The sequence below is a fragment of the Notolepis coatsorum genome, assembly GCF_963971535.1.
Source record: "Notolepis coatsorum genome assembly, chromosome: 4".
NCBI classification, from domain to species: Eukaryota; Metazoa; Chordata; class Actinopteri; order Aulopiformes; family Paralepididae; genus Notolepis; species Notolepis coatsorum.
Window position 1 is genome coordinate 21,082,115 of NC_140168.1, and position 17,828 is coordinate 21,099,942.

General features: G+C 48.1%; 1 protein-coding gene across 1 annotated transcript in view; it reads left to right on the forward strand.

Annotated features, from left to right (window-relative positions):
• Positions 1 to 71: 71 nt before the first annotated feature.
• The window catches only part of kdm1b (lysine demethylase 1B), a 49,943-nt gene continuing 32,186 nt past the window's right edge, over positions 72 to 17,828 (forward strand). Inside the window, exons 1-9 of the mRNA XM_084311758.1 lie at positions 72 to 214; positions 654 to 796; positions 903 to 1,024; positions 1,761 to 1,850; positions 2,263 to 2,374; positions 3,092 to 3,205; positions 5,685 to 5,723; positions 6,291 to 6,483; positions 7,810 to 7,994. Coding sequence (XP_084167884.1) covers positions 199 to 214; positions 654 to 796; positions 903 to 1,024; positions 1,761 to 1,850; positions 2,263 to 2,374; positions 3,092 to 3,205; positions 5,685 to 5,723; positions 6,291 to 6,483; positions 7,810 to 7,994 — 1,014 coding nt within the window. The 5' untranslated portion in view covers positions 72 to 198. The remainder of the gene's footprint in view (positions 215 to 653; positions 797 to 902; positions 1,025 to 1,760; positions 1,851 to 2,262; positions 2,375 to 3,091; positions 3,206 to 5,684; positions 5,724 to 6,290; positions 6,484 to 7,809; positions 7,995 to 17,828) is intronic.

A 17,828-nucleotide genomic window follows, 5' to 3' on the forward strand; every position in this document is an offset into this window, starting at 1 on the left:
GAGCAGTGGACGTCAGAATTAATCAGAAACGAAACGCCTATTTCCTCTCCAAAACCGGAAGTGGTCTTCTGGCGACAAGATCGCATTGATTTACCCAACAACAACAAAAGGGGCGACTATAGTATACACAAATATCTCCCTTTAAATTATTACGAAATAACGTACATCCTGAGTCGCAAAGAGAGAACCCAGTCAGCTATGCTGACGGACGCAGGTTTGTTTTTTCATTGCATGCTGCTACTGTTTTCCATAATCTGCTCTATCTGTCTGACATTGTTTGGCTGACTGGTCAAGAAGTGGGCAATAATAAACTGCTACTATCTCATTTAGCTATTAAACGTTAGCTACGCTAAATTAATTAGTTATTTCACCCCTGGCCCTTTTAGCTAGTTTAACAATTGTAATGTTTAATGGTAGATGGGAAATACTTGTCTTGTACTCTGCTGTCTGTCTGAAATGCTGTCTCTCTGAAATGACCCCACCAAAGACCCATTTAAAAGCCTGCATTGCATTACCCACCATCTTATTTCTTTTATTATTTGTGCATGTCTAAAATGAGATGGAAGTGTGCAACATATGGCAGGAAGGCCCGAGGGCTACTACTAAAACAACACTCTCAATCTTAAGAACAGTATGTTGTGATCAACTTCTAGATTATACTGGGAACTCCTCCAGTGCTCGGAGGGGCAAGAAGAGGAGTGCGGCCGAGTCCCCAGGAGACGGCCAGTCCGTCCGCTCCTCCGGGAGGCAAGTCAACGTCCGAGTGAAGCGCACCAACAACCCTCCACCTGGACAGGTGAACTACAACCTTGTGCAACATCATGTACATGTCATGTGCTGCTCTGTTGTTGTGGCTTATCTGGGGCAGGGGGGATCTAACGGCGTCTCCCTCTGGGTCCCAGGCGAAAAGGAAAGCCGCCGAGACTGAGGAAGAAGAAGACCAGTCGGAGAAGAAGTACAGGAAATGTGAGAAAGCCGGATGTTCTGCCACGTACCCCGTGTGCTTCGCCAGCGCGTCCGATAGGTATCACGTTTCCTGTTCTCGCAGAAATCCAGTTGACCCAGGGGCCGTACGTACGAGTATCTTAGGACAGGAGTGCTGTTTAACTTGTCCAGTTCTATGGTCCACTGAAATGCCGTCTCCCTGCCCTTATGCTAAGCACTACTAGTACTAAATGGTAAATCAAATCAAATTTATTTGATTAAATGGTGCATTTATATAGCACTACTAGTATGAAATGGTGCATTTATTTATTTATTATAGGGCTTTTTTTTTTTTTTTTTTGCACTTTACAATTTTGTTCCTCACATTCACCCATTCACTCACACATTCACACACCGACGGCAGAGGCCACCATGCAAGGTGCCAACCTGTTCCTGATGAGCAGTTAGGGGTTAAGTGTCTCGCTCAAGGACACTTTAACCCGCTGCCTGGGAGGAGCAGGAATCGAACCGGGAACCTTCCGATAACCAGACGACCGCTCTACCTCCTGAGCCACTGTCGCCCCACTGTACTACTCAAAGCACTTTGCGGTGAAATTACTGCACGCCGTATTTGGGAATCAAACCCCTAACCCTGGTAATGTTTGTGCCATGCTCGGGAGTGTCAATCCCTCTACCCATTTGGTAACACGGGCAGGTACCGGTTGTGAATGCATAGAACTGTATGAGTGCATAGTAGGGCTTTGCTGAAACCGATCCCAGATCAGACTCTCTGCTAACTCTCCCATCATGAATACATTTATCTATTTATCTCCTAGGTGTGCCAAAAATGGATACACATCTCGCTGGTACCATCTGTCCTGTGGGGAACACTTCTGCAACGAGTGTTTTGACCACTACTACAGAAGGTAAAGATATCTTGTGAAATACGTGTGAATCTAAATATTTTGTTTCTCCCATACGAACACATCCATTAGGGTCTGTAATGCTAGTGATGCACCGATGTGAAAATTGTGGCCGATACCGATAACCGATATTAATATTGCTGTTCTGGCCGATACCGATATTTATATTTACCGATGTCGATATCTCTGTATAGAAAACACTTTTTTATGATACCGGTAATCAAATAAAGAGCTATTTTCCAAAACGCATTTTCTTTTTACTTTTGTAACCTATTTTCAAAAATGACTGATATTTTGAAACTATTTAAGGCCAAAACATGTAAAAAAAAAACTCCCAAATCGGCCGATATAATATCGACGGCCGATATATCGTGCATCACTAACGCTAACCATTTGATTCCTGTTCTCCTGGCAGTCACAAAGACGGGTATGAGACCTACGCCTCCTGGAAGAAGGTGTGGACTAGTAATGGGAAGAGTGAGCCTAGTCTGAAGGCCTTCATGGCAGATCAGCAGCTACCATACTGGGTAAGCCCAACAGTCGACACTTTTTTAAGTCATGTTTATTTTTTTTTCTTTGGTTCAAAATAAGGCTTTCCCAACCTTGGGGTTAGCCTTGATATGACAATGGGGTCCTTAGAAAATAATCGACTACAACAACTACTACTACTACTACAATAACTGAATCTGATTGTTTGAAATGAATAATTACCTTCTTGCCTACATACAGCTGGCCATCTCACAAGAACCGCTGGATTTGATTCTCATTACAAAATAATTACCTGCAATGCCCCTGTATTGTTGTGTATTTGACAATAAAGAACTTGAACTTGAACAGTATCTGTCTCCAGAGGAGGTGTTGTTTGTAACCTCTGTGCTCTACAGGTTCAGTGTGTTGTTTGTAACCTCTGTGCTCTACAGGTTCAGTGTGTTGTTTGTAACCTCTGTGCTCTACAGGTTCAGTGTGTTGTTTGTAACCTCTGTGCTCTACAGGTTCAGTGTGTTGTTTGTAACCTCTGTGCTCTACAGGTTCAGTGTGTTGTTTGTAACCTCTGTGCTCTACAGGTTCAGTGTGTTGTTTGGAACCTCTGTGCTCTACAGGTTCAGTGTGTTGTTTGTAACCTCTGTGCTCTACAGGTTCAGTGTGTTGTTTGTAACCTCTGTGCTCTACAGGTTCAGTGTGTTGTTTGTAACCTCTGTGCTCTACAGGTTCAGTGTGTTGTTTGTAACCTCTGTGCTCTACAGGTTCAGTGCACGAAGCCGGACTGTATAAAATGGCGGCAGCTGACCAAGGAGATCCAGCTCACTGCTTCCCTCGCTGCGACCTACCGCTGTGGCATGAAGTTCAACAACATCAAGGTGAACTAACCTTTTCACTGGGATTCAAACAGGGTAAAGACTGTGGTAAAGATTGTGGTTAACCTCTTAACAGGTGGGCCGAAAAGATCAGTTTTTGTTTTTGAGGACTGCATACATTTCTTTTGCAAAGGTTAGCTTTATACTTTATACTTATAGCACCTGCATGAGCCTGGTCTCTTTTAAAAGGTAACATTCTGAAGTTACTAAAGCAAAAAAGGAGAATCACTTTTAGTGCTAATGAAATAGAGTAACAGAGGTTTGAACTTGAACTTGTGTACTCATTTCTATTTAGTGGTTGCCAGATTCCTGTTTTTAGAGGTATGAGCTGGAAAACACTGCGGTTCCATATCCTGAAGTAGGGCTGGGCGATATGGCCTAAATATGATATCACGATATTTTCTGACCTTTCGGCGATACACGATACACATCACAATGTTTTTCTTTTTTACCCCAAACAATTCATTATGAGGCTTACCAAGACAGTATTTGAGTTTGCAAGCTAACATTAAAGACAAAATAAAATACCCATGCATTTAGCATTTTTATATTATATATTAGATTTAGATTATTAGATTATATATTGCATATGAGATATTATATGATTTAGATATGAAATATGATGAATTGAAAATGGGGGACCCGGATGTAAACAAGACTAAAGTCTTTCTCTGGTCTGCATCCCCTTAACAATTGTATGTATTGAGCTGTACTGTACCCATTCTGCAATGTGTTAATAAAGTTTTAAATCAATCAATCAATAGCATTTTAGCATTTTTATGAAACTACTGTATATATGTATGTCTCTAAATGTTTTGATGAATTGAAAATGGAGGACCCTTGTGTAAAAAAGCCGAAAGTCTTTTTCTGGTCTTCATCCTCCTGTACTGTATTGTACCCATTCTGCAACCTTTTAATACAGTTTTCATTCATTAATTCTGACGGAAACATAATCATTTTGATTGACAGTCGAGTCTGCCAATGACGTCACACCGCTTGCACCCGCCCTGCTGTTCTTAGCACCAATCGGCAAGCGCTATTAGTTTTGACTTCCTGAATGTCCTGTGTGCTGAACAACAACAAAGCTACTAACGTTAGCTCCCCGCGGCCGTCGAGTAGGAGACCAGTGCTCCACAGGATGACTAAATGAGGCATAATGATTTTACTACAACGAATGTTATAATAAAAGCCTTTCCATACATCTGTCTGATTGAAAACTTTATTAACAGACCGCGGAATGGGCATATTTCAGCACGGGCTGAGATATGAACGAGTAACGTGTGGACAGATTGACGCGACACAATCCTCTTGGGCAAAACATCACGATATCCACGATACGTTGAAAAAGTGTATCGTTAATGAACTGTACCCGATATTTATATAATATCGTCATATCGCCCAGCCCTATCCTGAAGTCTTATGTAGTACAGGTCCAAATTTTATAAAAATCCATTCAAAAATGAGTGCTTGATAAAGGTTTTAGTAAACCGTGTACCAAAAAAAGAAGTGTGGAAATCCAAAATGGCTATCCACCTCTGTGCGTTCTGAAGCTTCAGTCACAATTTTTTTTTGCCAACTTTCACCTACTACCCCCACTCACACCCCCCCCCCCCCCCCCCACCACGTGGGGTATCGTTGGAAGTGGACGCTCGTTGGCTATACCGCTGACCAATCATTTTCGCCATCAGCAGTTATTGGTCAGATCTAGAGCGTATACAGTCAGACGTGGTTATTTGACGCGCGGCCTGTAAAAAGACGCTCGCCTGACATATTGTCATGTAACTCGAGAACCGAGGCACGCAATTGGTCGAGTGAGGTGGCGTTCGAAAGGCGGCAAATTAAACGTTCGAACGGTATATTACATGATCAGCGAGAAATGCAGCCCCGAGCCGGCAGACTAGGGCAAAGTGCCCCCAACATGTGTGCAAGTGCGAAACGGGTCGTATACGACCCGCTGTGCGTTAGGATGTTAAAGATTGTGGTTAAAGATTGTGGTTAAAGATTCTGGTGTGCCAGAGCAGTCGCGTAGAACTTCTCACTGTGGTAAATGGTGCATTTACGTATATAGCACTTGTATCCAAAGCGCTTTACAATTTGTTCCTCACATTTTACCCATTCACTCACACATTCACACACCGACGGTGGAGGCAACCATGCAGGGTGCCAACCTGCAGCAGTTAGGGGTTAAGTGTCTTGCTCAAGGACACTTCGACACGCTGCCCGGGAGTTGAACCGAACCGGGAACCTCCGGATTACCAGATGACTGCTCTACCTCGCCCCTGTTGTGTGTGTGTGTGTCCCGCCCCTTCAGTCGGCGAGTCTGAGTGAAGTATCTGCAAACCAATCGGTCACTAGGTTCAGATTTGGAGTGCATAATGTAGAATTATACAGGTGCATAGGCGAGGTTAAAAAGAAAAGAAAATCAACCCGCTATTCATCAAAAGACAGTTTTGTGTTTGTCATAATGTCTTTGTACCCACAGAGTGAAGGACCGGACCAGTGCTCCCAACCAGAGGACTTGGTGAGTTAACGGTATAAGCTAAAGAAGTCGGCATCTGATTCCACTATCCTTTTGTCATCAATATCTGCACCTCTGGCCATTTTAGCTGATGATAATGTATCCATAACTCTGCAAAATATTGCTCTGACGCTCATGCTCTGCGTTGTATGTATTTGTATCGGGGTTCGCACAAGGTCCTTGAAGTGCTTAAAGTGCTTGATTTTTGATTAAAAAAAAGTCAATGCCTGGAATTCCTTGAAAACAGCCAATTTCTTTAACAAGGTGCTTCAAAAGTCCTTGAAATTCAAACCAACCATTCGCATTGAAAGTGTTGTTCATCCATGATAAAACATTTCTGAGTCAAGAAATAATCGTTTTTAATTTAAAGTGTAACTAATTGTCGGAAATTGGTTTTAAGCCATACATATTGGATCAGACTTTTTTTTTCCAAAAACAAAAAACGCATTTAAAAGTGAATTGTATCCTTTTAAATGCCCTTTTATAATGGAAAATAGTGCTTGGAAAAGTACTTGAACGTCCTTGAATTTCATTTTGCACTGTGGGAACCCTGTTGTATGTCCCGCCCAGAGAGTGGCGGAGGTGATTGACAGCTGGTGGCACTCCATGCTGATCTTGCCACCGCTGTTTAAAGACAGTCCGGCCAACCCGTTCCTCGCCGCCTACTACCCTGACTGTGTCGGCATGAGTCCCTCCGGTTGCCCCAGCAGCCAGTCTCTGGTGGAGCTGAGGGCAGATCCCGGCCGAGCCGTCCAGCCTCAAAGTGAGTCTATGTCATGCCTGTATCATGCTCTAAAGTGCCCCTTGCGGGACTAATAAAGTTTTTTGAATTGAATTGCATTTAATTGAATGTCTGACTGTGTGTGGTGTTGATCGCACGTATAAAGAAAAAGTCTTTAATTGTCATGCAGATTAACACACACACATGCGAGATGGGCGACACATAGGAACACACACACACACATGCACTGAGTTGCAGATTAAATGTCTCTCTGCACTTTTACCATCCCGTTGTCCTTCCCCCCCCCCCAAGGGCAGCCGGGAGCAGACATGGGCTCCGGCGTAGGCCGCGCCCGGGGACCAATCACAAGTGCTCCTGTCCGTCTTCTAGGGACGTCAGTGTTAGCGATCTGTTCAGCATGTTTTCCCATTGGGTTTATCTCTTTTTGGAGGGGAAAGCACGGGGGGAGAACATGCCAACTCCACACAGAAAGGCCCAGGAAATACCCCACCTGGGTACCTGGCAACGCGGCAACCTGGTCCCCCAGTGGGAATCGAACCCAGGACCTTCTAGCTGTGAGGCGACAGTGTTAACACCATCGTGCCGTCCAGGCCAAGCTAATGCTTCTGTGTCGGCTGGCCATCGTACCTAGACGTTGTCTGCGTTGCCCGACACACAGTTAGATTTTTTGGTCAGCCGCACATAGGTCTTGCCATGGCTTTCGGCACTAGCGGCGCTACCCGCGGCGAGGCATCTGTGCCACTTACGGTACACGTTTAACACGTCACACGTTTTTTTTGTGATCACATTTTCTTTATTTATTGTAGCAAAATTACATAAAAAAATGTAGTTCACTTTTAATAAATAAATAATCCACTGAGAAGAACCCACCCTCCATCCACCCCCCTGAATTATTTTCCAAATTATATAAAAAAATATATATATTTGGCGCTCCAGTAGCACACCACAGCAAACCGCGGTCGCCCCGGGTTCGATTCCCCGACCCGGTGGCCATGTGCCGCATGTCTTCCCCTCTTCTCCTCCCGTTTCACCCTCTCCTCTATCTGTCCTGCGTGGCCGCTGTCGGTCCTGCGTGGCCAAAAGGTCCTGCGTTGACCAAAAAAGCTGAAAATATAAATAAAATCTTAAAAAAAAAGAAAAAAGATTATTTAACTATTTTGTTACACCCTTCACTGACGGAACATGGAGTCTGCCCATCCAATCATACTTCCAGGCACATTTTCACAATCACTATCATATCAATAGGTTGTATTTCAAACATACACACAGCTCTGCAGTCTTGTGCAATTTCAAACACTGTATAAAATGTGTATTTGTATGTGATCACCCCCCCCCCCCCCCCCTCAGTTCCAGGGCTATGTCCGTACTTCCAGCCCTTCTACCAGCCTAACGAGTGTGGGAAGGCCCTGTGCGTGAGGCCCGACATGATGGAGCTGGACGAGCTGTACGAGTTCCCGGAGTTCTCCCGCGACCCCACCATGTACCTGGCCCTGCGTAACCTCATCCTGGCCTCCTGGCACAGGGACTGCACGGTACAACACAGGCGTCACCATAAGGACTTCCATGCACATTGTGTACTCGTTCACGTTTGAACCGATACCGGTACACAACGGTACCCTTTTCCGGTACTTTAGTCTCTAAAAATTGTATCTACCTACCTACCTACCTCAGTTGTAAATCTTTTTTTTATTTGTCCAAACTTCAAATTATTTATTATCATTATTTATTTAGAACAATTTGTTAACACTTTGGCTGCCTAAGGTTAAATTCATGATATACCATAGATTGCCAGCGCTATTTGTCTATGGAGAAAGTCCCCTTCTTTGCAGGGCTATAACTTTTTAAATTCTATTGCTACATTGCCATTATTAGGGCCCATTCAAAGTCCTATATGTATTGTTCATTGTGTAGCAACGTTAAACTTTTTCATTCACATATTCATAGTAAAGTATGGTCTAATGTATAAGTATGTTTTCATCTCTTTCTGCAGCTTTCTCCAGAACGTGATATATAGCCCCAAATGCATTATATTGATGATGAAATACAGTTTGATGGCAATCAGCGCGATATAAAAAATTCCAACTAGACGTACTTCTAGAAGTTACTACACGTCATCTGATGTTGACCGGATGGGCGAGGGGGCGTTTATAATTCCGTGGGCAGCGTTATACCAATCATCTAATGTGGGTCAAATGTTGATAATAGCAGTTAGTATCGAAGACGGTAACGTTACACGCTGAAACTCACCCCAGTCTCCGCGCGCCGTTGGGCGATCATCGTCGAGTAGAAATCTTATCATTATGGGATATATTTGTACCCGGTCCATCTCCAGCTTGTATAATGGTATATACGTCCAAATCATGTTGTTTATCGAGTTATTGCCAATCGATCACCGTGTAGCGTGACGAGCCAGAGTCCCATGACCTATAGCGAGCGCCCGGAAGTACTACTGTAACTGAGGGGTACAATTCCCTGACTGTATGGTTAGATATGATACTTACTACCACTACCTCTTGTACTTTAGACTCTGGCCACCCAGTACTAGGTATAAATAATTATGATAAACACTCCCACCTGATGAAACGGATCCAACACAAATGTACCAAATCGAAAGTTTGAGTTTTAATAATAATACATAGCAAAAGGTATGTACAACGATCACTTAATTACATTTATGATATAATAATAATAATTTAATAATTTAGGACCTGCTCCGAGGTCATCAATCGGCACACATGCGATGCATGCATGCAATTCGTATCTGCGATTAACCCATCCCGTCGTCCTTCCCCCCCAAGGGCAGCCGGGAGCAGACAGGCGTCAACGTGAGCCGCGCCAGGGGACCAATCCAAGTGCTCCTGTCCGTCTTCGTCAAGGACGCCACAGCGTTAGCGATCTATTGTTGTGCATGTTTTTCCATTGGGTTTATCTTATCGGGGGGGGGAAACCCTTGCGAGCATGGGGAGAACATGCAAACTCCACACAGAAAGGCCTGGGAGATACCCCACCTGGGTAACTGGCATCATGGAAACCTGGTCCCCAAGCGGGAATCGAACCCTGGACCTTCTTGCTGTGAGGCGACAGTGTTAACCACTACACCACCGTGCCGTAGTATTTGAAATAGTATGCACTTTTATGGCAAATGAGTATTCGTAGGTAGATCAATATCGAATGTCCAATCTCTGATTGCGCAGGAAGCAAATATACAACCTGGAATATTTAGGGAACAATAGCAATGATACTTGAATGATTATATAGCTGGATACACTAGGGGAAGGTTCCGACTGCTTGTAGGACAGCTGGAGGGGGGGGGGGGTAGAGTCTGGCTGTATCCCGTCTGGCCGAGGGTATCCTGGGAGAGCCCACAGTCGTGCGACCCGGTGCCCAGCGATCCTCGATCCACAGATGAAAGCAGTTGGACTCTCTGTGGCCGGCGTCCTCCGGTCCACGATGGAGAGACGTGAGGCGACCTCGTCGTGTAGAGCGTCTTCTCACCTGTCGTCCTCTCCGGGGGGGGGTATTTCCAACACACCGCAGTGTTGGCCTTTATCCATAGAATAATCAAAGTACTCAAAGCATAATCCAAGCCGGGGAAGGCTAGCCGTCGTCGGTAGAATAATCCAATATACAGGTCCACTCGCTCTTTGGCCTGGAGCTCCTCGGGTGCAGCTTCACGTGGGGTCAACCACCCTGGATAAGCGTCCAGCTGATGCCCGAAACGATGGGGGTGCTGATTACTATAGAACTCTTACCGCACGAGGCACTACATATGAATAGACTATTATTAGCTTAATAGAATACGTCCAACTCGACGATATAGTGCCAAATATGACTATTCAAATATTAATATACACGATGTCTCAATGCCGATACTGGGCCGAATTGGCCTTACTGCCCACACGTGGTTCGCGGGGAGGCTTTTGCGTCCGTCACTCTGTTGGAGGGTAAGGAATTGGACTAAAAGAAAGCTCTACTTTAATAGCGCAGTATATATACGCACTATGAACAAATAGTACCATTAGTGGTGCGGTAGACATATTCCTACGCGGAACTAGGACTTGTCCATACATGTTGAGCGGTACGATTGAACCTGGTCTGAGGGGTATGGCGACCTGGCACCAAGGTCTCGTCCAATGGTAGAATGGAGACTATTATGGGATGTTCAGTAGACTAGAAGGGATATTCAATGCATATTGTACAAGGAATATACAAGGGATATCAGGGGATATACAAATACAATTAAATATATATATATAAATAAATATATATATTCGGTTTAATCTGATCCTTCAGAACAGCCGCCCCCTAATTGGTCCCAACCCAATTAGTTAAGCAGAGACAGATTAACCGCACTGTCTACCACTCAAGGGTTCGCTGTAAGGGTCAGTCAACTCACAAAGTCATAGGGTCATGGTCATCATCGATTGTGTCTGGGAGTCGGGGCAGTTCTATGAGCCTCGCCACAGGACGGGTGTAAATGCGCCCCTGGACGAGTACTTCAGCTGCTCGGACCTTGCCATCGGCCCCGGTGATCACTTTGCTTACGCGGCCAGCCGGCCACATAGCTCTGGGTAGTGACTGGTCAATAATCATGACGACTGTTCCTTCCGTCAAATTGTCTCTCTCTTTTACCCACTTCTGGCGGGTCTGTAGAGACGGTAGGTAGTGCAGTAGGAAACTGCTCCAAAACTTGTCGGCTAATACTTGGCTGTACCTCCACATTCGTCGGCCGTTCGCTTCTTCAGGCCGGTACATTGTCTGGGGTAACGCGGGATCTAGCCGCCCCATCAGGAGGGTGTTGGGGGTGACTGGGTCGACATCTGCTACATCACTGGAGACGTAACCGAGGGGCTTTGAGTTCAATACTCCCTCAATCTCCGTGAGGACTGTCATTAGGACTTCTTCCGCCACAGTCTGGGCCCCAAGTACTGCGTACAGGGCTGTCTTTATAGAACGTACTTCTCGTTCCCAAGTTCCACCGAAGTGGGGTGCGTTTGGGGGGTTGAATTGGAAGTCAATCTGGGCTGGAGCGAGGTGGGTCTTAAGTTCTGGGCCCATAGCTTGGAAGCTCTCCCTCAGCTCTCTTTCTCCGCCTTTGAAGTTTGTCCCGTGATCGGACAATAATGTAGACGGTTTTCCTTTCCGTGATGTGAATCTTCGGAAGGCCATAAGGAATGAGTCTGCGCTCATGGTCGGAAGGAGCTCGATATGTATCGCTCTGGTGGTCATGCATTTGAATACAATACCCCACCGCTTCTCGGTGCCTCTTCCTTTCTTTATGTGCAGCGGGCCAAAACAGTCCATGCCTGTTGAGTGGAATGGCTTGTCGCCGAGTCGGAGGCGACATGGAGGTAGGTCAGCCATCCGTGGTATGCTGGGCTGCGCGCGGCACTTTCGGCAGTCTAGACAGGTTCGCTGGAAGCGTCGCACCGCCTCTCTTCCTTGAAGTATCCAGTAACGACGTCTGATTTCCGCGAAGACTCTCTCTGCTCCTGCGTGGTGTACATCCTCGTCGTATTTCTTTATAATCAGCTCTGTGACCTTGTGTCGGCTGTTCAATACGATCGGGTACTTAATGTCATCCGGTAAATTGGGGGCTCTCCGCAGGCGACCACCCACTCTGATGAGGGTATGTGTGTCACTCTCGGGGGCCAGATGAATCAATCTGCTGTCTGATGGGACGGGCTTTCCTCCCTGTAGACAGTCTAGTTCATCGGGGAACGAGTCTCTCTGGGCTCGTTGCAGTAGAAGCAGTTCTGCTTCCTCGTAGTCAGCTGCTGACATATCAGCGGGGGACTTAATCTCTGGGTGGTGCCGCAGGAATGTCCGTTGCTGCGCACTCTCTATGGTAATGCAATCGTCTATGTTGGGGTCTGCGGAGACAACAGTGCTCAATCCACAGAACATGGGTTTCTTATTCTCAGCCTCCTCGTCACTTGCTTCCCTCGGGGTGGGCGTGGGCCAATCTCCTTCCGGGAGCTTGAGGAATGCTGGTCCGTCACTGTAGATGTTATGACGGGTTAAGTCATCTAGGGACATTCCCCGGGTGATGACGTCAGCTGGGTTGTGTTTTGTATCAACATAGCGCCAGTTTGCTTCTCCGGTTAACTCTCCGGTTAACTCTTGAATCTCAGTGACTCTGACTCCCACGAAGACTTTGTATTTGCATGAATCCGATTTGATCCAGGCGAGTACTGTCGTGGAATCTGACCACAGGATTGTTCTATGCACCGGAATGGTGAGCTCACGTTGGATGAGCGTGGCTAGATGCGCTCCTGCGAGGGCTGCGCAGAGCTCTAGACGTGGGATAGACTGTTGCTTGCGTGGGGCTATTCTCGAGCGGGCGAGGATGAATGCTGTGTAGATCTCTCCCCCCTCTTCTTGGGCCCGCAAGTAGGCTACTGATCCGTAGGCGACCTCGGAGGCGTCACTGAAGACGTGTAGATCCATTTTACATGTCTCTGGCCTCACCGTGGGTGGGAAGTAGCTTCGGCGTATATTAACGCCTGGGAGTGAGTGGAGTTCCATCTCCCACTCTCTCCAGGTGGATGCAAGGTGTGCGGGAATTGGGTCGTCCCAGCCCTGGTCCTTGTCCCACAATGCTCGTACAATCATCTTTGCCCTGGTGGTGTACGGTAGTATACATCCTAACGGGTCATATTGTCGGGCGAGTGTTCTGTACACACTCCGTCTGGTGGTCGGTATTGCCGTCGACCTTCCCTGCTCCGTGGTCAGGGGTTTGTGTCTATAGTGGAGCGAATCTGTTTTGAAGCGCCACACTAGTCCTAGTGTCATCTCTTGGGCTTCTCCTGGGATTGTGGCCATCCAGGTCTCGCTGCTCGCTGCCTTGTCCTCGGAGGAGAGGCTGCGCAGTACGTGCGGATCGCTGCTGGCCCACTGCCTGAGATCAAAGCCGCCTTTGATCAGAGAGGCGCGGAGTTTAAGTAGGAGAGCCTCGGCTTCTTCCTGGGTCGAAACGCTTTGTAGACAGTTATCTACGTAGAAGCTGTTCTTCACACTGTGTCGGACCTCTTCGTCCGCTGCTGGGTCCTCTGCGACATGTCTCTGTAGTGCAAATGTAGCACAGCATGGGCTGCATGTAGTTCCGAAAGGGAGGACTTCCCATTGGTAGATGGCTGGGTGCTCATCTCCTGGCCTCTCTCTCCATAGGAACCGCAACAGGGGCTTGTCCTCCTCTACTAATCTCACCTGCAGGAACATCCCTTTGATATCCCCGCTGATAGCCACCTTGTCCTGGCGGAAGCGGAGTAGTACGCCTAGTAGGGAGGGGCCGAGTGTAGGACCGGGCAATAGCTCTTTATTCAGATTTTGGGATCCGATCTGGTAGCTGCAGTTAAACACGATGCGGTCTTTGCCGTTGTGATGAACCTTGTGGTGGGGCACGTACCACGATTCAGTCGTCTGGTCGGCCTCTTTAATGTCAATCTTTGTGACGTGTCCCGCTGTGATGAGCTTCTCAATCTCAGCGCGGTATACACTTTCTTGGGCGGGGTCCTTGGCTAAGCGCCGCTCTGTGTTTAGTAGGTACCGCTCTGTGGCGTCTTTCTTTGCGTGAAAGGTAGGCATCCCTTCCCGCCGCAGGAGTGGCGTGGCGTATCTCAACACGCCGCTGACTGGGACTCTCTTTGTTCCCGTCTCGAGGAGGTTAATGGCGTAGATGTCGTCTTTAGAGCGAATGTCTTTCTTTTCGTTCTTAAAGGGCATTTGCTCTAAGGTCCATAGCCTCTCTACATGCTGCAGGAGTGCGGTGTCTCCCTCTGTGACTCGGGAGTGGAGACAGCTAGTGGCTGTGGTTCGGTTGAGAGATTTGGCGAGTGGGCCTTGGAGAGTCCATCCTAGGCGGGTCTCGACTGCTGCAGGACAGCCTCTGGGTCCGGTATGAACCCGGTCTATGGGGACAATGAGGTCTGCATGGTCGGAGCCTATCAACAGTGTCGGGGTAGCACCGTCTATGAGTGGGATCGGTAGCTTGCGTAGATGTACATATTTCTCCATCAGCTTGGCTACGGGGTATGTGTACCGCGAGAGTCCTATTTCTTGGCTGGTGAAAGCGTCTGTAATCCTGTACCGTCGCTCGGGCTGGCCGCTTGCTGCGATAGAGAATGAGACATTCTCGCCCTTTATCGTTTTCAAATCTCTTCTTATTGTCCGAATTGTCATTTGGTTTTCGCTCCCCCGCAGCCCTAGCTGGGCCGCAGCGGACGCGAGCAGAAGGGTCTTCTCTGACCCGTCATCAAGGACGGCGTAAGTGTCCATGACTTGATTCTGGTAGCTCAATGTCACACGGACTACCTTTAAGAGCACTCTGGCTCCGCTGCTGCTGGCGGGGTCGATGTACATGACGCTTGCTTTGCTGCTTGATGGTGCGGGTGGAGGCCGCCGTCTGTTACTGTCGTGGAGTATGTCCAGATGGGCTCCATCGCACCGACTGCACTTTTTCTTTAAGCGGCATTCGGCTGCCATGTGTGATCGCGCACAGCGAAAACAGCGTCTGTTGGACTTTATCCATTGACTCGCTTCCTCCGCATTCATCTTGGGGAATGAGTCACATTGTGACAGCCAGTGTTCTTTCTCACAGTAGGGGCACACTATCTTCCACTTCTCCTTTCTTGAGGGGGTACTGTGGCTCCTACTGCTTGGCACTGACTCCGATTGGTGCATGACAGTCACCGATCTTCTTCCATCATTTAGTCTCCTGGTTCCTTCTCTGGAGCCAGGGGTGCTCCGTCCGAATGTATCTAGCCGTAAGCTGCTGACTTCTCTCGCCAGGAAGTCGGCTAGATCGAGGAGGTTCGGTTCGGGGCCATTAGGGTCTCGGTGGTCTCTCTGCCGCCTAAAGCGCTCCTGTCGGGCGGGCGGTAGCTTCTCCAAGATCCTCTCTACATTTGAGTTGGCGTATAGTTCATGCCTACCCTTTTCCCTCTGCGCTCCCAGCATCCCTACTAGGGACTGCACTCTGATGGACAGGTCGTCCAGTGCTCGATTGTCTGTTGCTGGGGGTAGGCGGTCGATGTGCCTGATCTCCTGGATCACGTAATCCCATATACGTCCATATCTCTGGTCCAACGCTACCAGCGCTGCGGTGTATGGGGTCGTGGAAGTGGCGTAGGCGAGCGCTATGTTGTGCGCGCGGGGTACCTTTAAATGCTTCAGTAGTATCGCGTATTTATGGCGTTCATCAATGACATCCACCAACATTGTCTCCAAACACATGCGGAGCTCCGTATACTGGGCCCGGTTCTCCTGGGTGAAGTCTGGTACCATAGGTGTGCCAATGTATGACGCGGATTGTTGATACATCGGCGAGCGTTGGGGGAGAGGCCTCCTAGGCGAGTCTCCTCCTGCTCCTTGGTGTGGGCTGGTACCGGCTGTGTACCATGGCCCGCTGGTCCAGGTGCTGTTCCTCGGTGCGGGTCGTGCGTCGTGCTCACCCGTGAATAGCGTCGGGGGTCTGTAGCGCAGCTCCGCGGGGGTATAGCCTGGGCTGTACTGGACCTCCTGGTCCGGTAGAGTACTGTGCTGTCGTCGGGCGTGGTTCTCCTCCTCTTCCTCTTCGTCTTCCGTTAGGTCATCCAGGGCTTGTAGTCTCTGATTTAGCCTCTCCGCAGTGTATGCTGCTCCTTCCCGGTGGCTGGGTCTCGCTTGGACCGGTTGGGGAAGGGGGTCTGCGGGGGGTATAAACCTCGTCTGTTGGTCAAGTTCAGGGTCGCTTACTCGGCTAGGGGATGCCGCCCTGGAGTGATGTCTAGACGAGTTCCTGGAGCCTCTGGTGGAGGGAGGGGGTGTTGTCCTTCTGATCAGCTGTTCTATTAGTTGCGCTTGTGCTCTGTCGCGCTCGGCTTCGCGCTTGGTGAGATCCGATTCTCTCTGGGCACCGGTGGCGGCGCGCTGGGCGTCGGCCCGGTCTCTTGCCATATTCTCTTCCATCTGAATGCGTCTTATTTCCAGGCGTATGTGCTCTTCTTCGCTCCGTTGCTGTATCTGCAATCGATCGCGTTCACCCTGGAGTCTATCGCGTTCAGTAGAGGCTTTCAGGCTGACGAGGAATGCCTGCTGTAGTGTCCTCTCTGCCTCGCTGGGAGAAGACGGTTGTATAGGGGAGCCGTCCCTTGGGGTACTCCGTGCGGAGTCTTGGAGCTCTATCTCCACGGTGCTCTCCTCATCTTCTTCCGTGCCGAGTTCTCTCTCGGTAGTGTTGTCTTCCTCCCGGGACTCGTCGGGCACTACTTCTTCGGTATTGGCGGGGTGTAAAGTCATGTCTGGTTCCCCCTGGTCCCCACCGTGAGCTGGGTCAGTTACGTTAGAACCCATAGGGGCCTCTATGGTCGGGGTAGCCTGGTCGTTAGGGTTAGACATAATTTTACTTTCTAGTTTTACCGCGTTTACTGTTGGTAGAAGACTAGGTTGTTGACTGACAGCGTAAGCCTCTAGGTACTGAGGGAGCTGTCGTTTGCGCCGCGGGCGGTGTTGGTTAGGAGGATCGTTTCGTGGAGTGTTCATCATAGGCCATTTTAATATTAATAACACTATATTAATATTACACTGATTACCATCCGGCTCGAAGGACCAATTGTAACTGAGGGGTACAATTCCCTGACTGTATGGTTAGATATGATACTTACTACCACTACCTCTTGTACTTTAGACTCTGGCCACCCAGTACTAGGTATAAATAATTATGATAAACACTCCCACCTGATGAAACGGATCCAACACAAATGTACCAAATCGAAAGTTTGAGTTTTAATAATAATACATAGCAAAAGGTATGTACAACGATCACTTAATTACATTTATGATTTGAAATAGTATGCACTTTTATGGCAAATGAGTATTCGTAGGTAGATCAATATCGAATGTCCAATCTCTGATTGCGCAGGAAGCAAATATACAACCTGGAATATTTAGGGAACAATAGCAATGATACTTGAATGATTATATAGCTGGATACACTAGGGGAAGGTTCCGACTGCTTGTAGGACAGCTGGAGGGGGGGGGGGGTAGAGTCTGGCTGTATCCCGTCTGGCCGAGGGTATCCTGGGAGAGCCCACAGTCGTGCGACCCGGTGCCCAGCGATCCTCGATCCACAGATGAAAGCAGTTGGACTCTCTGTGGCCGGCGTCCTCCGGTCCACGATGGAGAGACGTGAGGCGACCTCGTCGTGTAGAGCGTCTTCTCACCTGTCGTCCTCTCCGGGGGGGGTATTTCCAACACACCGCAGTGTTGGCCTTTATCCATAGAATAATCAAAGTACTCAAAGCATAATCCAAGCCGGGGAAGGCTAGCCGTCGTCGGTAGAATAATCCAATATACAGGTCCACTCGCTCTTTGGCCTGGAGCTCCTC